Genomic DNA, 21,833 nt, shown 5'->3' with positions numbered 1-21,833 from the left:
GCATGTGTGTACTGGAATCAATTCCTACATTATCATTGAATTTTTAAAAAATATTTTTAGATTTTGTCTAACAGGAGTTAAGCTGTTAACTATACAACTGCTTTGGCCATCTGTCAGTGATTTAACAGCTGGTTTTGCCATCATTTCTGTTTCTGAAAGATGCCATATTATAGCAAGCACATAGCAGCCTCAGATCTCAAACTTCTTGGGCTTGTGTTCATTCTAATTAAATGTGTAAACCAGTTCATGTGCTGGTTTGGGGAATTTTTTTGTCAGTTGGGTTTTTTGTGGCTTTGTTATTGGTTTTATTTTCTTTTTTTCTTTTTTTAGCCAAAAGCCACGTGCTGAAGTGAGTGATCTGACAAATATATTTGTTGTGGCTGTTCAGTCTTTCGAATACTTTCCTCTGCTGTCCTGGCTGGTGAGGAAATGCATGGAATTTAAACACCTTTTTCTACTTACAGGTAGTTCATAAAATTTGCCTTTTAGGCTTCTGATACTTTTCCTTCCTCCAAGCACATCTCTCAGGAGATCCATAGGGGTCTTCAGGGACCCAAGCATTAACAGAAGAGTCTGTCTTTGGACATGTAGAGAGCAATTTGGGTGTGAGAGTTAATTAGTCTCAATCATCACTATTAAGCACATTCTCAAGTGCCTCAGAAGGAATCTTACCCTGCCATCTTTACTAGAAAGATTGCCTAGGCTGTGCTTCCAGCTATTCCCCTGCATTACAGCAAAGATTGCCAAGTCTCAAGGCTTTCTCTGAAAGACACCTTTAGCTCTGCAGAAGCAAATCCAGCTTTCTTCCCATTGCTCCTCTTGGGCAGAACAAGAGAAAGGGAAGAGAAAAGAGTCCTAGTCCTCCTACGGCAGGCAGTGGGGAGAGTAGAGATGGTTAGTACAGTCCACCACAAGGATGAGCTAATTCAGGTGCTCTTCTCCACAGCTTCTGTTTCAGTTCTTAGTATTTAAGTAGTTCAGGTAGTAGCTCTGCACCCTTTAACCAGGTTAAGGCTGCTGGCCTCTCTTGTCAGGGCACGGGTCTGGTTCATGGGCAGCTTCTACCCCAGCTCCTTCTTGGGGCAGCTGCTTCCCACCCAGCCTGCGATTCCTGCCCAGGAGCAGGAGTGCTGATTCCCTTTGCACAGCTGCACGAGGTTCCTCTTGTCTCCTTTCCTGGCCTGTCCTGCTCCCCTTGTGTGGCAGTGCCCCCAGCTGGCCTACCAGCCACTCCTCCGGCTGTGTGTCATCTGCAAACTTGCTGAGAGGTCACAGGGATGCAGCACACAGGCCAAAGCAGCCTCACTTTAAACGGGAAAATAGTAACAGTTTCCAGTTCCAGGTGGTAATTGATATATGCATCCTGACAGCACACGCCTTCACTTTTCTCTAGTGGTAGAGAAGGCTTCTAAAGAGCCCTCTCCCATTTAAGGGACTCAGAGATTTAGCCTTACTGAAAGAAAAAAAATTTGTAGTTTCAAAAACTAGGGACAAGGCAATTCCAAAACAACTAGGTAAAAAATTTATTGTTTCTCTATCTGAACTGCTGACTAGCCTACACAGCTTTTGGGTATTTTCCTTGAGCCCTGTACCTTTGTAAAAGAAGGGAGATGTAAGCATCAGTAGAAATGCAAAGCAAAGCTAAAATGAGTATGACTTTAAGTTATAAGAGTTGGGTACCTGTCATGGCAAAAACACAAGTCAAAAGCGATAAAAGAGTCACAGCAGAGTTGTCTTTTTTCTTTTACTTTAAAAAATACTGAAGCATTCAAAATTATAAAAACAGAAAAGCCTCTTGAATCCTTGTAGAAAAAACCCAAACAACTATGCATGTCTTAAAAAAATATAACCTGCTTCAGGGCATGTCATGCTTTTGGCAAGCTACATGTCTTTATCTCTAAACACACCTTTGTGGAAGTGTTTGGAATGAGGAAAATATACTGCCCACCTCCCATGCTGGACAGCTGACTGGAGGCTGAGTACCAACACTGCATATTCCTGGGAAATAAATAACAGTGAAAAGCCTTACTCTCTTTTTTTGGGAAGAAAGTAGGATTTGGCAAAATTCGTCTATCTCCTCAAACACCAGCTGTAAAAATCAACTTAACAAATTCCAGTTATGTTTACACATCCCATCATTAAGTTTGCATACCATCTTACTGTGTTTTGGTACTGTTCTGAAAGTGGTATTTTGAGACACTGAAGCAAACATGACACAACCACGCAGAAAGACACAGCAGCAGTTTTCTTGCTAGAACAGAAGCTCCACTTGCCTCCCCACATGCCCTGTTTCAGCCTCCTCTTTCAAATGCTGTGGTTATCCTCACCTGGCTGTGTTTGCTGTACCCACCAGCCCTGTCTTACCCACATCTAAGAGGAGAAGCATGGAAGTTGAGTCTGAAATTAGGAAAATCTTAGGCCATGCCTTCATCAAAAGGACATGTCACTCAAGGTAAACTATATACTCTAATGCATGTACAAGAAACAAGGCCCTGTATTTGGCTATTTGACAACAGACCTCAATATCTGGCTCAAAAGTCTTTTGGCAAACTTTTGATTTTGTCAAGTGACAAGAGCATGCTTCACTTACCAGACAGCATGGCCAGGACTTTCAACACTTAGAGCAGCAGGAAAAGGCAGCATGAGAGCAGTAGGAAATTTATTTATTTTAAGGAGGTAGAAATAGGGCTTGCCTTTTAAATACTGCCAGGCAGGAGGCTGCAGCACAGGACGCTTGGATGCAGATACACCCAGTTAAATTTATGGGCAATAATTATCACGCTCTGCAAGTATTTTTCTGAGTCATTTCTACTTCAACTTGTTACACATGATTATCAGCCTCTACATGAGAACTAACAAACAGCCAGCAAATTAAAAAGTTTAAAGAGGCCATAGTCCAAACTACCTCTGCTAGTCTGGGTCTATTATATTCAAGTAAAAAAACCCAAAAAACAAAGAAAAGAAAACACGTAAGTGATTTGCAAAACCAAATGTTTTTAAAGTTACTACCAGTGAAGTTAAGAAAGCCTTAAGCTGTAGAAACAATACCAAGTCCACTGAGTTACTACTAAACAGGCACCTTCTAGAGAGAAAACCCTGGAAATTGCCACTTTAATAAGCAGGCAAGAACTAAAACAATTTGTCTTGTTTCTAGCGAACTCTGTACAAAAATAGGTGACGTGGAAGCCAGCCAGGCTACAAGAACCTGCTTGTGTCACATCCAGAAGTGCAGAAGAGTATGGTCTTGTTAGCATAAATAAAAATAGCAGCAGCAATGTACCCAGCAGAGATTCTTTCAAGTGCCAGCTTTCGCTTTGCAATGCACAAGCACCCACACTAGCTACTGTTTCTTGGGAAGCTGAGACTCATAACCACACAGCTGCATAAATCAAAACCCATTGCTGGGATGCCAAGATTCCCAAAGAGCAACAGCAGAAATACACGTTTGAGTATCCCATTTCATCCATTTCTGCAAGTTTAACCAGTACTGAGTTTGAACTATACTTGTAACAGGGGTAAAAAACCCACCAGTGTCTATTATTTTAAACTGTAGGCAGTACATGACACTGCTCTCTAAATTGCAGCTCACATAGACAAGAGGAGAAAACAACTGATATTTTAAAGTCAATATGAACTCTTCTATAGAGACAGGCTGACTATAAAGGAGCAGGTGAAGGGTCTGTTTTCTAAGCACTCATGCTTAAGGCACTGTTACTGGCCTATTAACAGAGCATTTTTATCACCAGTAACTACTAAAAATTTTAATATGAAAGGAATGAGATAAAGATACAGCATTGGAAGACATTTTGCATATGGGCCTGCAGAGCCACTGGATTTAGTTTACCTTTACAAATGAGATTCAACAGTCAGATTTCACTGCAGCAGGAAGTCAGATAATGACTTTTTACATCAAGAAAACATCAAACACTCCAGATTATTTTGCCTGCATAAAGCAACTTTTAACACTCAAAAATAAAGCTCTCCTTGTCCCCACCACTTGTGCAATCATATGTGAACTTTAAAAAGACAGGAAATCACATGAAATTTGACCTGTGCAAGAGGGTATGCCAATGGCAAAGATCATGTAGGCACCTACACTAAGACTGAGCTGACTTCAGCCCGAAGCTGCATGTTGATGCCACCAGCAGCAGAGAGCACCAGCTGCATTTGACATGTTCTAATACAGCTGAAGTCTAAACTAAAGACTAACACTCAAAACCTTTACTACACACCTCTACTGTAGTTGTCACATTTTGTCCTGTAAAGTGCTGATGATTTCTTGCCCTGTATCCCAGCACTGACAAGACTAATTAAACAAGCATGAAAGGCCAAGTTCCATATGAAGGGTAAGACAAGGTCCAGTTTCAAGACAAGAAATGGCAAATCAAGTTTGTAAAATATTTAATAGAGCAGTTTCCCAGTGGACTCCTCACCAGAATCATAACCAGACTTCTAAAAAGTATATATATTTTCAGATTTGAAAATTTATCTTTATTTTTTACAAAATGGATTCCAGGAAGTTTAAAAGGCAATATCATAGAGGAATCGGGGCGCAGAAATCAGGTGTAGTCATTCAAAGCATTCAAGTAGGAATATGGTCATATAAATATTTGAAAAGCATCTTTTATCATAAATGTTCAGAACAAAATGTATAACTCATTCCAAACTAAAAATTGAGCTTTATAGCACGTATTTCCCTGAACAGAAAAAGTAAGTAACTTTTGAAATATTTCTAAAGGCCTGAAAGCTTTTTCCATGGTTAGTTACAATTAGAAGACTTGCCTTAGATTAAATTCCTTCCTTTCCAAATACGGAAAGTATTAACATCAGTCCACTGTTAAAACAGACAATGTGTTGCAAATGAATTCTGGTATAGTATGTTCCAAGAAAGCCTGGAGTACAAAGGTGCTGAGGTGGCTGTGAGTCAGTAGTCGTCGCCCCTGCTGACCACCTCCTTGCAGGTGGGGCGCAGCAGGATGGTGTGCTCGAACTGCGCCGTGTAGGAGCCCTTGATGTCGCACAGCGGCGGGTACGGGTCCACGATGCCCAGGTCGCACAGGTTCTTCAGCGCCATCAGGTATTTGCTCTCCCCCAGGCGATCCAGCCACCGGCGGCAGAAGGCAAGAGTACCAAAGTTCTCGTTGATAACATTTAGCAAATGTTTCGCTCTTGGAAGCCTTGGAGGGAAAAACCAAACAATGTGTTGGAGAAGAAAGGGGTATCACCAGCATGCATTCACTACTATTCATACATTCATTAAAACACACCAACTAATAAGGTTAGATTGCAAGGTCTTTTCAGACTGCCTAGGCTTGGGATGTCTTTCTACATCAACCACATGTTCTCTTTGGAAAATAAAGTGCACTCTTCTCCTGCAAAACTGACTGTGAACCTATCTGCAAGCTAAACTAAACATAGATTTTTGTCCCTATCTCTTAAAAAAAATAAAAGGACATTTCATTTTATAAAGAAAAACACAATTCTTCCTGATTCAGAGTAGTCAGTAATCTGAAATAATTTTGACAGAAGCTTGGTGGTTTAAAATGCTGAGTTTTCACTTCTGAAGTCAAATACTCAGTAAGCTTTTTATTCATACTTCTTACAACATACAGGCATAAAAAGTATTTATTTATTGATCTTCTAAGAACTAAGCTTAGCTGCAGTCAAGCAATTTCCTCGGCCATCTTTAGTCTAATTCTTCCCATCCTCTCTCACATTCCATGTATGTGCTGTAGAAAAGCATGTCTGCCTGCTATGTTTCTGACCAGAGTAGTCTTTGTTTCAGAAAATATGTTGCACTTCTAGAAATGACAAAATGCAAACTCAGTGAAACTAAAAATGAGGAATTTCTTAATTTTACAGCAATGCACTAAAACAAAAACTAAAAACTCTCAAAACATCCATAAAATAAAACAGCGCAAACAGCATAATAGATTCTGGGAACAGCAGAAGACAAAGATTGTGGCACACAACTACAGTACAGATGCTGACTAAAAAACCCACCATACATTTAATACACAGTGAATACACAAATATAATCTATCTGTAATTAACCATTTAAAATAATGGTAGGAAGACTGTATTCTGAAAATGTATTTTATCCATTTTCAGTTTCTTGGAAATAATTCCATGTTATTCCACATTAACAATCAGAGTGTATTTTGTAAAAATATTGCTAGTACTGCTCTTCCAGTCCTCTGACAGCCTTTTAATTAGTGAAGAACATGCACTGTATCAAATTTGAATCCCAAGGGGGTGGCAGCTTTATCAAAATACACCAACAAAATCCAACCTTATTGGCACATGCCCGACATCGAAGTTCTTCATATAATGAGAACACTCCATGTCATCGTGAACCACGCCTTTTCCTGTGCTACCAAAGGTTTCTATGGCATACACTTCACCTTCCTAAGGAGAGAAAAAGGGAACATGTTGCAATATGAAAATGTGACATTGTGTCATTCTGATAAAACATCTCAGTATTACACTTCTGAATACAAGTAATTAAATGTGAACAGATTCAATTGTCAAATCAATGAAGAAAAAAATTCAGCATGGATGTTTCAGACATTGGAGTTACAGGTATCTCCAAATCATCAACTATTTACATTAGCAGCATTTTATTTCAAGCCAGAAGCATCAGCATGTTTCTAGTCACAATTTCTTGTCCTTGCAGTTAAAACATTGTCAAGGCATACATCTAACATAGCTAAGAAACTACATTTGCTAGCTGGAAGTACTTCTGTGCTACTCAGATTAAGTCCTAGGAAATATATAGTTTAGACATAGCACATAGATCTTGATTACAGACACTTACTGCACTGATGAACTTTCTGCCCAATTTCTGCAAGAATTTTCTGGTAACAGGTGCTAGTACATACCCTTAACCTGCTCATTTTTATTCCACAAGATGAATTTCTTCAAGAAATGAAGGTGATACATATCTGCAAGGGCATTATCAAAATTCCAGCCAAGAACAAACTGAAACGCCATTGTACAAACTCATTTCTGCCAAGTGCATTCACACATCCTTAACAGCAGGACTGTGATAGGGACTTAACAAGCTGGGACATCAAACACTGACAGACACTGTGAGTTGTACTGTTTATTTTATTAAGCTACTTTTAAAGTCACCGGCCCAAAATAAGAAGCCATATGAAAAGCAGTAACAGGCTCCAAATTCAAGACGAACTCTTGAAGATGTCTCTGAATATTCAACTGACTCATTTATAAAAACCAGCCCTCAAAAAGCACCACACAGTGCTGCCACGAGATTCACTCAAAACCCCAGTTTTTCTGAATAAGGACCATCAGAGGCTCAGTTAGTCACAAAAAACTCCCTGGATTGCAGTTTGATACTATAATTAGCACAGTACAGCAAGACCTTGGCTATGCTCCACATTCTTCATTGTCAAACTCACCATACTTAATGATGCAGGATTGTGTCCTAAGTAACCTACAAAAGCTGAAGAAATTAAAAAATGTCTTCTCCCCAAAACCAAACCATTAACTAAGTCAAACTAAGAAGAAGATGCAAGTTTTTCTATCTTCCTTTTCCAATACTCTTAATCCCTTTGCACAGTCTCATAGATAAGATAGTTTAAACTTTGTCTTTTTGTGCACATCATAGGTCAACAGCTATGATACAAGTTGTGGGTGATGAGTGAGCCTACCTCAAAAAAAATCCTGTCCAGACCTGTGCCTGTTCAGCTCTTACAAGTCTTATCTATCCTAACAGACTTACTGGTGATTATTAGTGATGAGCATTAGAATAAAATTAAAAGCTTCTTGTCTCATCACCCATCTTTTAAATCTTATCTCATCAGAACAAGAGCTTCAGTGAAAACGACGGCTAAATCACAGGTTCCATGTTTGAATCCTGCCTTCCCAACTGGTACTTTGTCACATCATGTACAGCCATTGCCCTTCCCTTGCACCAGAACACTATCCAAACAACATCTTTCAACTAGCCTCTCACATTAACTACAAATACACTTAATTATTTTGTATCTGCAGAGAAAAACTACATTGGAAGCTTTTCAAGAAAAATACTATATCCAACAGTACTCACAAAAAGTTATCCAAAACTACACTTCAGATGTATTTATCAAGAATTACCTGAGTGAGAGAAGATTTCATTACAAAAGCAACAAACAAAGGAGTATGAATGACCTGCAAGTCATTCAGGAAAACTCTGATTTCCTGAATTCCAGTTCACCCCTAAATATTAATAACATATACACACTGAGAAATAAATATGAAGCAGTTTCAGCAATATTACTGCAGCATTCAGATTTCAGCAGCGGTGGGTTTCTTTTGGCTTGTTTGGTGGTTTGTTTTTTAAATAGCAGTGTTCCAAGTCTTCAATTTCAGGAAGTGTTTGATACCTGAACACTCCAGGCTAAAATCAAGAAGCCACTGAGAAAGAACTACTCCTGTACAGGAGCATTACACAGTGCAGCAGTTACTCCACTGCAATCATTCACCAGAATCACAAAAACTACAAATCAGAAGTGCATAGAAATACTATTCTTGCAATGATACTGGAGAAATTTAACAGAAGGAATAAAGAACTCATCTTACCTCCATTCTTGTGGCTTCTCCTCCTTTCACAATGGGTACTGTTTTCCCTGCATGTATCCTATACGGCCCAATGGAGTGTCCGTTCAAATTGCGGATTGGCTTCACTTTGGAAGAGAACAACAACAATATTACAGGCAATTTCCTAACAAATGGTAAAGCCTTTAAGGCAATTTGGTTTGTTATCCCATACTAAAAGTGTAATAGTGAGTCATCATACTGCAGAGGAACCAAACACAGAACTATCCACGTATCTTGTACAAACACAGCCACGACACAAGTTAGTTTTGTATGCTGTAGCAAGGCTTCATCAGTGAAGAGCAGCAACTCCAACAGTAATAAATGCTAATTAAAAAAGCCAAGCAGCAAGTATCAAATTATCTGTACAGTTCAAAACTGCTGTTTAGCATTCATCTTATCATCTTATCTGCTAGACATACAATACCTGGAAGTATAAGCCAAGAACATTTCTCCAAAGGAAAGGCAAGCCAGCCATACACATGTATTTACACAAGACTCACACCATACTTCTGGCAGAAAAGTCTTTTCAATGTCCTATGCTGAAATCAATATTTGTACAAATCTATATACAGGCACACACTTCTAAAACAACCATCCCTATGAAGAAAATAACTTGCCTTGGTATGTTTTGCCATCAATTTCAACTTCATAAGACTCCATAACTTCTTGTATGGCCTCTCCCACATCACAGAGACGTACATCTATTCCAGCACACTGAAAATAAATGCAAATATAAATGGAAAATAACCACAACATTTACTGAAAAAGACTTTGTAAATTACTTACATAAGGATCATACCTTTATTCCAGTATTTGTGGCATCCTTTACAGCTTCTAATAGTCTGTCATATTTTGGATTGAATGTGACTGTAAAAGCACAGTCAATAATACGACCTGAAATCAGCAGAAGTTAGTTAGCTTCATAGTATTTGCACTGAAGAACATTCTCAGTTTTATTTAATAAATGAAAACTAACCACTAATATGTGTTCCAAAATCTATTTTGCAAATATCATTGTACTGCAGGACTGTTGGATCTCCAGCATTGGGAGTGTAGTGGGCAGCACAATTATTCAGAGAACACCCCGTAGGAAATGCAAGACCTGCATTTAAACCATTTTCCTTTATCAGCTTACGTGAGCAGTCTTCTAGTTTTTCACTGAAAGCAGAGGGGAGGGAGAAGAAAAAAAAGAACAGGATTAGTATTTCTTATGATGACTTCAAATAAATCAATGCAAGAATAAAACCTCAGAAAAATACTAAAATAAATGTTTTTATATCAAAACAGGCTATTTGTATGCAAAGTAGACAGACAACCCTAGGCTGAAAAACAGGCACAACACAACCATCTTCAGCTCTTTGTGTTGTTTCCTCTACCTTTTCTTGGGCAAAAATGAGTCTTTCCCTATTGTTTTTAATTTAAGTTTAAAATATTTATCCTTACAAGCTACATTAACCCATCCTTCCTGAACAGCAGAGGTTAGACAACCAAAGTTTAGGCAAATTACATGCATTCTTTAAATTTGCTGTGATTTAAAAGAAAGTGGGGGAAAAGGAGGTAAAGCCTCTTATTTATTAAAAAAACTAATTATAAAAGGATTATAAAAGGACCTTTTTTAAAAAAAAAGAGTGGTAAACATGATAAAATAAAACCTTGTGAGACTAGCATTTGTGTTTTGGTTTTGTCTAATCTCAAGATGCTAGCTGCTGCAAATCCACAAATACACATCCAACAGTGCATTCTCCTTCAGTGTCAGTGAATGAGGTAAACTGCAGCTCACTGCAGTGCACCAAACTGATTTTAAGAAAGCCAGAGAAATATGAAAAATGAGAGCATATTTTAATCAGCAAGGCCCCACAGTCCAAGGTACTTTAGGAAGAACAGTAAAGTTTTGAGAAAATGACTGCTTAGAACAGCCAAACTGTATAATCCACAAAGACAGATTTGTTTCACCCAGACTAGTGAGCTGCCTTTCTTCTACTTTCCCTCATGGCACATTATGTCTTTCTGTTATCCTTGCACAGTTACCTTGGGGATCAGCTCTCATTAGCTTTCTTACTATCCTACTCTTGTCAGCACAGTCCTCAGTCACACCAGGCTGAAAGCACCTGAATTTGGAAGCTAAACTGTTCTGGATCAGTGCAGTACTTGGACAGTAGATATTCAATCTAGATAAACTGAAGGACAGAAAAAGTAATAGTTGGAAGAGTCACAAAATAATTTCCAGGCTAATTCTTTCTTTAAACTTAAATCAAATTCACATTCATCTGAATCTACCTGCTCAGTTATTTCTTACTGAGAATAATAAAAAACCCCACTGTGTTTCCACCAGAAACATCAGTCAGTCAGTGAAGACTAAACAGAGTCCAAAGCCTCCTGCCCTGGACTGAATACACAGCCATGCTGGTTTTATGCCTCCTTGCCCAGTCCCCGGCACAGACTGCACCTCACTGCCCACATGGCATTTCATGACATTTCTGGCAAGCAGCAGCTGCAATGCTGCCATTGCTGCTTCTCCCAGCACTGCTGCAGAGCAGCAAAGGCACTGAAATCTAAATGAAGCATATAATCAAAGTAAGTGAACATCACTGAAAGCTTAGTTAAAATTCAGTATAATCCCAGACCCTGTAAGGCTGCAGAAGCTAAAAATGCAAGAAGAAACTTAAAGGAAATAATTTGCACAACACTGGTTGTGTACCTCAAACACAAATCTCCCCAACACTCATTACACAGTGAATTAAGCACACAAAACTGAGACTAAATCTCTCCTCCTCTGGAAAATGAAGAAAAATCTACAGCAGAGGTCTTCCAGAAGATGTGTGTCCTCACCAGATTTCTATCATTGTCATTCCAGGTTTTATCCAGCTCATAACGTATTTCCTCACTTGTCTGTGTGCCTCTGCAGCCTCCCGAAAATCATTCCAGATTTCCTCACTGGCTTGGTCTAGTGCTTTCTTTTCTTCACTAGTTATTCTCCAAGCAGCAGTTCGCCTTGAAAATAAAGGAAATGTTTCAGACAAGTTACTGTAATCACAGAAGTCATTACAACTTCTGTCTAAAGCCTGAAAAGTTTATTAACCAGTCAGGTCCACATTCCCCTGTGTAAGAAAAGATCCTGATTTATACAATTTTCAGAATAAAGGAAACCTATTAAAAAAAAAATCTATCAATACTACAGACTAGCAGCTGTGAAAGGCAGTAACATCCTACCAAAGGCCCAGAGAAGCAGGGTGCTTGAAGTATGCCCAAGTTTTCAAAGACACAGAACAGGCACATAGAATTCATATTAATGCCTGCAATTCCACCTTAAGTTTAGCTGTGCAAAAAAACTGCAACAGGCTCTACTCCTGCAAAAAGTTTATTTTTTTCACAATCTTATTCATTCAGACAGTGTTGTTCCTGCATAGAGATGAACCTCAGCACTGCAGTGTGGCTGCTTGGCCCACAAACTGTTGCTGACACAGGCAAGAAGCATCTTCAAAATTTAAGAGCTTGCAGTTCCAGCATTATTTTCAGTCACACTCAGAATATTTAGGTAATAACACCTAACACAGTGCATGGTAAGTATGACACATGCCAGAATGTTACTTTCTAAATGGGCTGGGTGGTGAATTAACATTTGTTATGGGAGAGCACCACTCACTCTGGCTCTTTGGTAGGTTCATAGAACAAATACATAAATATTTTTTAATACAGGATTAAGTATAAGATCAGTTTTGAATATATTCTGAATTATGCAAAAATCCAATGCAACAAAGGTTCCATGAAAGCACACAAACAAGAACATAATTAAAGTACTCCAACAGTCAGAACTTAGCTAGAAGGCTAGTCTGACTAAAAAGTAGAGATAACCCTTAAAACTCTGACTAAAAAGTAGAGATAACCCTTATGTGGCTGCAGCTTCACCTTTAAATGGTGAAGCTGCAGCCACATAATAGTGCAAAGAACCCTAGTGATGCCTCAAAGATCTCTGTACATGCTGTGCAAGACAAAAACTACTAAGAACAATACACAGCTACACCGGCTGGCATGTGGGTCTTCAAAGAAAATGGGTGGTGGACATGATGGACCAAAGATGCTGAAATACAATGATTTTAAAATTTAGAAATTAATGCAAATTAGTTGATTCAAAGCAAACAACTGAGTACACAGAGGGTAAAGGATTAGGTTTTGAAATCCAAAGGTGTAGCTTTTTACCTGTTTCATAGGTACATAACTTAGTTCCACTTCGAGTTTTCCTTACAGCCAAAAAACAGGTACAAGTGAACCAAGAGACTATGCCCTTGAGTTTTTCTGCATTTTGAACTAAGAATATATACTTGCATGTAAATTTATAAGTATATATATTTATACCGAACATTTTGAAAGAGTTGAAAAGATAAAGGAGGATAATAGGCTATTCCATAAATCTTTCTCAGGATGATCAGAGGATATGAAATATTTTGTATTTCCATTTTGTATTTCCTTTTGTTTCCATTGAACTTTCTGCTCCTTTTCAGATAAAAGTGCAAAGCAGAAATCCCACATTTACTTTCTGAGCAGTTTCTTGCTCCAATAGCAAGCATCACACACACACACTACTCTTACAATTTGCCTCAATCTGGCAAATTCTGCCAAAAAAAGAAAGCAACGTGCTGTAAAACCTGGGCCCCTGCACTGCCACTAGGAAACTGGACTTCTGCCAGCACAGAAGTCATTGAAGATGGAAAAGGTGCACTGCAGAAAAACACCGGGGACAGAGACTCAAAGATCCTTTCAGACTGTTCTGGATTCCAGCAGCGAACACCCCTTGGTAGCAAGAATTGCTGACAGGGTCTGGGCAGCTGCTCTGCCATCTGTCACAGACTCGAGTGCAAACTCCAGCAAACTGGCAGGAAGCCATCCTCACTCTGTCTTACTGTATTTCAGCATATAGTCACTTCACACAAGTCAACTGGGGGACAGAACTGCCTCTACATGTAAAAACACTGTATCAGACTCCAAGTGTTTTGCTGAAAAAGCTGCACTCCTGCCACCTGGGAGCTCAGGAAGGGAGGCAACAACAAGAATTCGTGCTAGGGCCTGAGCACTTCAGGACACATAAAAAATCAGCTGGGCAGATGAAGGCCTCACACCAAACATCAAGTCCTCCCACAGGTACATGAGCTAACAAGCTTTTTTTTTTTCCCCTCTAATGTGCTGCCTGTCACATGTCAGCTGAAGAAATGCAAGTCTTGCTCCAAGCCATTTGGTCCAGCTTTTCACTCCAGTTCACAGCCTGCAGTTTTCACCAGTACAAATTTTTACAGGATCACACAGTGATTTAGGTTATAGTGATCAAAGAAACCTAGAAAAGAATTTCCCCAATTATCTTCACCAGATAATCCAGTCATGCTGGAGGGAAGGTATGCCATCCAGAGAGACCATTATAGGCATGAGAGGTGGGCCTGTGTGAACCTCATCAAGTTCAACAAGGCCAAGTGCAAGGTTCTGCACCCTGGGTCAGGACAATCCCCTCACAAATACAGGCTGGGTGAACAGTGGATTGAGAGCAGCTCTGAGGAGAAGGATTTGGGGATGTTGGAGGACAAGAAGCTCCACATGAGCTAGCAATGGGCACTCAGAGCCCAGAAAGCCAAATCATAGACTGGGTTGCATCAAAAGCAGTGTGGCCAGCAGGTGAAGGAAGGTGATTCTGCCCCTCTACTCCATTCTTGTGAGACTCCACCTGCAGAGATACACTGAGCTCTGGGGCACCCAAGGTAAGAAAGATGTGGAGCTCTTTCAGTGAGTGTAGAGGAGGGCTGTGAAGATGATCATGGCTGTAAGCACCACTCCTGTGGAGACAGGCTGAGAATAGGTGGGGGCCCTGCAGCCTGGAGAAGGCTCTGGGGAGACCTCATAGCACCTTCCAGAACCTGAAAGGGAGAGCTTTTTAACAAGGTCATGTAATGACAAGACAAGGGGTAATGGCTATAAACTGAAAGATGGTAGGTTTAGGTTAGAAGCCAGGGAGAAATCCTTTACTGTGAAGGTATTAAGGCACTGGAACAGGCTGCCCAGAAGAGTTGTGGAAGGTGTCCCTGTCTATGGCAGGCAGGGGGGTTGGAACTAGCTCAACTTTAAGGTACCTTCTGCAACAAACCAGTCAGTGACACTCTAACAGCAAAGAGACAGAAACAAGTAGGCAGGGTCAAGAATTCCTTAATTCTACTTTAACAAAATTGGTGTATCATGAAATACTGCTTATTTATTTTCTGCCCTCCCAGTTGCATCATTTCAAATTCCCACGTCTGCAAGAAAAGAACACAAAAAAACCCTCCAAAAAACTGCAGATATAAAAATGTTAAACCTGTTAGTCTGTTGTCTATGGAAGTATTGATTAACTGCTTTTTTTTTAGGCTGAAATTTGAATGACGCCCACTTCTAGCTGAACTTCTCACACAAAAGACATAATTGTGGGTTGATGAGAAGTAACTTTAGAAAGCACATGACATTAACAGTTAAGAATAGAAGTGCAACTCTTAAAAAAAAAATCAAAGGCAAAACCCTACTGACCTCAGCATGAATAAGACATGGCACAAAAATGCTCCACCAATATATAAAACGAAGGAATTACTCAGAATATGAAATATCCTGGCATTAATGTCAGCTACTAATTTAAGTAGTGGCTTATATTAGGAATTACTAAAGTAGCATAGTAAGATTTGAATATTTAAATTAGGAAGAAAACGAAGCACATATTTGCTTAAGCACATTACATGAGGAAACTATTTCAGGTTCCTCAGAAGCACAAATTCTTCCTCCATAGCAGAACATCAGGTACAGAAAAGATGCCCCACTTAAATCCTGTTATGAAAGGAGGTTTGTTTTTATGGCTTTTGTCCTTTTTCTTTACAATAAGTAGTAGTTAAACCAGAGAAAATACTTTAATCTTCAATAGCTGAATATGTACTAGAGTTGTAAATATAGTGTGTTAATTGTTAATAAACTATGTATATGCTTGTTTATTATCTAATTTCCTGGCTATCATAAATAATATTCTTATGAACATGGCCCAGGTTAATTATTTAACTCTTATACATTAAAGAATCACTCCTGGATCAGCCTGTCAGGACTATCCTGTGCAAGAACTTCATCAGCATGCTGATCTTGGAAACTGTGCTCAAACTAAAGTAATGAAAAAGAAGAAGCTTCCTTGAAAGCAAATTTTCATCTCAAAAATGAAACCATATTATCTGAACACAATTTATAGGGGATACTGGAAGCATTACTTCCCTTACTTATTTTACTTACATTTCATGAGAAAGAGGCATTAACGTTAAATAACCAATAAAAACAACACTCCAGAGAACTTTCATTCTGAAGTAAAAGTCATTGAAAACTAGACAATGCTTTCAGACATACAAATATCTACCTATTCTCTCCCTTTGGTTTAAACTATTTTTTCAGAGCTTTGATTCAATATTTCCTGGGAAGTTTAAATATTTTCAGTAATACCTGGTCTTTTCATTCAAGTTTGCATACAATTCAAGCTAATTCTGGGCCATGCATCCTGTGTCTCTCCCAGGTAAAATTCGACCTTTCACAACACCTAACATAGCAAAAAAATCAGGAAAACTCATTCAAGTTGGTATGACCTAGTTTCTAACAATGCCCAAAGAAATAGTAGTCTCCTGTAAAAACATAAGGGTACAGAGCTCTGTTCCAGTGAGCCACCAGAAGTTGTTGTTTTAGTGCAGTTGCACATTATTCCCACATCACTATGAGTTACAAAAACAGGTGAGGTTACAATAACCACATGTTAATTCCAAAAGAGAGAACCAAGGACAGAATATACCACGTAGGCTTTTAAATGAAATGGAGATTGACATGTCTCTACCAAAAAATAAGTAACTAAAACTTGGCATCTCAATGGCCACAAAACTGCTGCATAATAGTATCTCATCTCCCTTAATCTTAAACCTTCACTTACTTCTAATTCAGACAAGGTTTTTCTTACAAGCTGCCTACTGAAAGTCTGTCAGCACCCTGGGTCTCAAGGGCCCCATGCCTCACAGCAATTCTGCTATACTGGCTACACCTTAATTAAAAAGGGTAGGGAAAGACAAACATTTCTGGCCTGAAGACTGGTATTCATTGAGTTCCTTGATAATCCAGTTAAAGAAAAAAAAGGGCAAAACCCAAAGTACATTACTCATTTTGTCCATTTAGTTGCACATTAATATTTTTTTCAGCACATCAAAATGAAAGTATTTATGTCTTCACCTTAAAACACTCACCCATCTTGTGTTGGTGGATATTCACATTCTTCTCCCTTTGGGAATACATTGCTGGGAAATAGCTCACATATTGGAATAGAAGGTGGATCTGTCTGGACCTTAGCTGTTGATATAAGAAAGTGTTACACGTGGGACTCTGGAAATACCAACCACCTTATTTCAACCATAAAAGTTAAACAGCAGAAGTTATTTAAGATCCCCTTAACGAGAATCTGGGCTTCTACCAAGACAACATTGTATCACAACGCCCTCATATGACTTTATTTAGCCAATGCCCATGGCCAATGAATGCCTTCAACATACCAGAAAAAAGACAACTTGCCCAGACTTAGCCTACAAATACAACCTGCACCCCTAAATTTGTTTCAGCTGCAAGAACAGCACTTGCACACACTACCAAATCTGTACTTTTGTGCTTGATACCTACGTCCTTTCTTCTTTTTCTTCTTCTTCTTCTTTTTCCCAGTTGCTCCATCTCCTTCACCCTCTCCATCTATAGGAAAGAAAGTGCTCAGCTGAACATAAAATAATCTTAAAAGAACCAAAGTTTGAATAAAACACAAAAACATCTGGACTATCTGGAAACAAATGGATTAAAAGACAACATCCAGATGCTAACAAACCATCAGCATTTTCAGTCCCTACACCAAACACAAACCTACGAAAATAGTTTTGAAAGTTGACAACAAACATATCACCAAACAGAGGAAAAAAGAGCTCAGGTAAAGTGTTTTCAGGAAGTCCTACTTCATACTCCTCTGTTCTCAATTCAGGCAAATAGATGCCTGGAATTGTTTAAGGATACAAGACAACTGCATTAGACACAAATGCTAACAAAAAGCTAGAAACTACTGCTTCCACCCCATCCTCTGATGCCTCAGCTAAAAGAACTTGCTGTGTCTGGGAAGGTAAAGACCCCAAAGAAGTAAAGATGAGGCCAGGGTAAATTTAATCTTGAGATAACAGGGAAGGTCACAAACAACACTCTCAGCAAAATCACTGAATGTGTGAGATACAAGGGTGGTCAAACACTGAACAGTTTTCCCAGAGAGGTGGAAGATGCCCCATCCCTGGAAACAGTCAGGGTCAGGCTGAATGGAGCTTGAGCAATGTGATCTGCCTGAAGGTGTCCCAGCTCATTGCAGGGGCTTGGACCAGATGACCTTTAAAGGTCCCTTCCAACCCAAAACTTTCTGTGAATCTATACCAGTGGGAGGTTTCCAGGGAGCACAGCAGGTATGCACCAAGAATCAGCCACACCATTTACAGTCACATCTGGGAGGCAACAACAACCCTGCAGATTTCACATCTGGCTACACCTAATCCCTACTTACTTCATACTCAGTATTTCAGGTGCTATCAGCTACCTAAACCTTCTGGTCCTAAACACAAACTCTTTTCAAAGTAGACAAGTACTACTCATCTACATATTGAACATTTTCAACTACAGCAAGAAGTAAAATTAAAAGAACTTTTAGAATCAAGTCAAAGCATTCCATTTTGAGTGTATTTATGCAGAAGCTTGTATTTAAAAACCAAACCAAAACACTGACCAGCTGCTCCAGTCACTAGATTTCAAGCCTCTCATGATGGTCAATATAATCACCAATTTTATGCCACAATGAGTGCTGTAATTCTGCAGCTGGGGCAAATTTCAGTAGTGTCATTCCCGCCCCTCCCCAGCTCATTTTGGCATTAAGTATCTTAAGTTTCTGTAAAAAACTGCAAATATAAATACTTTGTATCTATAACATATTCCAAACCTACCAGATTCTTCATTAATCTGTATTTCATAGGCAACCAAAAATCCTTACCAGTGCATATAAATTTCCTTAAAATGTGATAATTTTATCACATTTGTCTTGACCTTGAGCAGTGCCCAAACCATTCATAAAGAAATTAATTACACATACTCCAGTTCATCCACCAACAGATTTCTGGATTATTTTTTCAAAGGCTAGGCCTAAACTGAAGAGAAAAAAAAAAAACCCAGCATTTCTAAAATATTGTTGTTGTTGCTATGTGCGTATTGTAGCTTCTTCATACCTCACTGCACGTGAAACTGCCAGCTGCGAGCCAAACTAACCCTGTCTGTGCTTCCGTGTCCTTGAGGACTGCTGCAGACTGACTGTGCTGCCAGAACACAGCTACTGCATCTACCAACACTGTCTGTCTTCAGGTTACTTAGCTGCTAAGGAAAAAATTGTCACCAGGAAAGCAATTTTAGATCTTTGCAAAACAGAAGTCCAACCTTGTACCATTTTGGTATAAGCCATTTAATAACGTAGCACAGTATCATGCAAAAATGTTACATATCAGCGTATTTTAACATGGCAAGGGAAATCCAAAGAGCACTTCCTAATCTCTCCTAGAGTTCAAAAGTTACCCAGTTACATGCTTATCAAGGGGAAAAAAAAAAGGAAAAAGGGAGTAGGTATTTTATTGATTTTAATCTAATGCAGCATGCCTTATAACAACAAGTCTGAAACTACACAATTAAGATGGTGAATAGTGAGATCCAGGACAGTTTTGAAGCTGTCTTCTAAACACTTCAATTAGTTATAATTTTTCTGCAAAACTATCAGTTTTACAAAAAACACATCCAAGTCTAATATGTGAAAAAAAGAGATTATTAATTCAATCATAGCATTTTTATGCTTTCTAATACTGTAGTACAATTACTAATACTGTAAAAAGGATAAGAGAACACAGCATTTGATCTGCAACTATCATTGTTATTTCTCCTGAGATAAACTCTAACTATTCTAATATTCAAATACATATTCCAAGACTTCTTTCCATTGTATACAGTTTTCACTACCCTCCTCAATCTTCTGCCCAAGCTGCAATGATGGCAAAGCACATATTGCATTAATTTTAACTCCATCACATGAAAGACACCATAAAACAAACCACAAGAATACACTTCTATGCAAAGTACCTGCATTAAACTTGATGCTGCAGATTGGTAATGGTCAAAGTTAAATTTGTGACTTAATACAACTCAGCACTCTGACTTAATTTTTTAAAACTTCCATACCCAATTCATTAAAATTACATTCCAGAAGGACAAATTCCAGCAAGTGGACTAAGAAGATTTCTAAGTAGACTGCTCAAAGTGTTGATCCAACTTTATATAATAATTCAGGAAAATGAAACTGAATTACCACTTTAAGAAATGTGTTTTCTTAAACATCCATTTCTGTTGAGAATCAACCAAAGGAAATACAGCACCTTTATTGGATCTTCCTACAGAAAAGATGGACTTGGTCTGGATTTCAATACAGACACTTTCAAGGTTCTGGCTTAGAAAATCAGCCACATAGCACAAGCAACATCCAAGGTGTGTGTCTTGCTTATGTATTAATCTCCCCCCAGTTCAATTTTAAGGAAAAATTATAATTACAGGTGAGCTAGTTTCAAGTCACTGGTAAAGACTGTAAAACCCATTAATTAAAATAGTCCCCTAAAATTTTCTCTGTATGTTTTAAGCCAAGAATAAGAGACATAATTTGGAACATAAACATGTACTGGCCATGGTAATGCAAGTGAGAATGATTTATAGCTTATATTATCTCAAACTAAACATTCCCCTTCAGTAGGTAGATCCTTGAAAACACAAACCTTTAACAAAGCCTGTATTGCTGTTATTTGTATATGTACACCTGTGTGACAGCAAAACCACTGACAAAAAAGTAGAAACTATAGATAGTTGCATCTCACCTCTCCAAAAAGAAACCCAACCAAAATCAAACCAAGACATCTGTAAACAGTCTGTTAAAAGGGAGTCTCGGAAGAAGCTGAAACTGGAAATGTTAAGAGAAAATGTAATTTATACTTGCCATCATCGTCATCATCTTTTTCTTTCTCCTCCAGGGCTTGCTTGTCCAATTGTTTTGCTACATCATCAAGAGCACCTTCCATTTCTTTATCATTTTCTTGTCCTGTTTGTAAAGTTAAAGTATGACTTACTGTAAAACATTAGCTCCACGTTAGTAAACAACCCCCAAAGCTTTATAAAAACATTACGCTGCACTCACCCTACAGACAGCTGAGCACCTAATGCCTTTTCTGTCTTAAAGCAGCCCCAGAGTGTAAGGCTGTAGGACACTACAGTGACAGGTAATATTAATGAAACCTACATATAAAGGTAGATTAGCCCGACACTTCCGATTCCTTTTTTCTGCCAGGGTAACTAATTCTTCTTCCCAAAGCAGCAGCCTGCTCTTATGAGATAATATGGGCGTGAAGTAGATAATTATAAACGCACAGCACGATCATGGCTAACTGATGGCCTGCTAAAACAAACCCAAACCATCGCGCCTTCACGCTATTTGCCCAGACTTGCTCCAGCTCTCTCCGAGAACTTGGGAGGGGTGCAGAGCCTCCATCAGGCGGCATGACTTTTACAGCGGCACTCTCACACCTACCGCCCCTCGGGGCATAGGAGAGCGTGAGGGAAGCGGCGGCTCCTCCTGCTCACACCGGAGCGGGGAGGACACGCCGGCCCCACCGAACGGCAGCAGCACCCCCGGGCACGGCCAGCCCCTGCGAGCCGCGGGGATCCAGCCCCCTTAGCCCACACCGCTGCCAGGGGCCGGACAGCGGCCTCGGGGCGCCCCGCACCCGCACGCCGGGACCCGGAGCCACCCACACCGCGCCCGCTCCCGGAGCGCCGGCCCGAGGCCCTCACGCCGCCCGGCCCCTACCCGCGGGGCCCGCTCTGCCCTTCTTCTTCTTCTTGCGCTTCTTCTTGGCGCCATCCTCGGCGCCGAGCCCGGCCGCGCCGTCCCTGTCCTCGGGCTCGGGCGGCAGCTCGCCGTTCAGGTGCTGCTCCCGCTCCTCCGCCCGCCCCACGCCCGCCATGTCGCCGCGGCCGCGCCGCCTCGCGCACGCAGCGAGCCGGGGAGAGCGGCGGGGCCGGCGCCACGCTCCGGGCTGCGCGCGGGGCACGCCGGGACGGCGGAGGAC

General features: G+C 39.9%; 1 protein-coding gene across 1 annotated transcript; it reads right to left on the bottom strand.

Moving 5' to 3' along the window:
- Nucleotides 1-4,384: 4,384 nt before the first annotated feature.
- Nucleotides 4,385-21,829, bottom strand: METAP2 (methionyl aminopeptidase 2). The gene is made up of 11 exons (XM_064419766.1): nucleotides 21,572-21,829; nucleotides 20,705-20,806; nucleotides 17,290-17,355; nucleotides 16,863-16,965; nucleotides 11,431-11,592; nucleotides 9,578-9,759; nucleotides 9,401-9,495; nucleotides 9,219-9,315; nucleotides 8,584-8,687; nucleotides 6,293-6,408; nucleotides 4,385-5,177 (listed from the first exon to the last, which is right to left on the bottom strand). The coding sequence occupies exons 1-11, from the start codon at nucleotides 21,726-21,728 to the stop codon at nucleotides 4,925-4,927; spliced, it is 1,437 nt and encodes a 478-aa protein (XP_064275836.1). The 5' UTR covers nucleotides 21,729-21,829; the 3' UTR covers nucleotides 4,385-4,924.
- Nucleotides 21,830-21,833: the final 4 nt, after the last annotated feature.

Source organism: Passer domesticus, chromosome 5 (assembly GCF_036417665.1).
Source record: "Passer domesticus isolate bPasDom1 chromosome 5, bPasDom1.hap1, whole genome shotgun sequence".
In the NCBI taxonomy this organism is placed as follows: Eukaryota; Metazoa; Chordata; class Aves; order Passeriformes; family Passeridae; genus Passer; species Passer domesticus.
The sequence above is the reverse complement of the archived record's forward strand: the minus strand, read 5'-3'. Positions and strand labels throughout refer to the sequence as shown.

Bases quoted from the DNA above. Each gene is read 5' to 3' on its own strand.
- METAP2 (XM_064419766.1), bottom strand. From the start codon at position 21,728: ATGGCGGGCGTGGGGCGGGCGGAGGAGCGGGAGCAGCACCTGAACGGC. The intron at 8,688-9,218 runs GCAAGTTATTTT...TCTCTTCCAAAG, and splicing joins TGATGGCAAAACATACCAAG to TGAAGCCAATCCGCAATTTG. The intron at 6,409-8,583 runs GTAAGATGAGTT...TTCTCTCCTTAG, and splicing joins GAGAAGCCACAAGAATGGAG to GAAGGTGAAGTGTATGCCAT.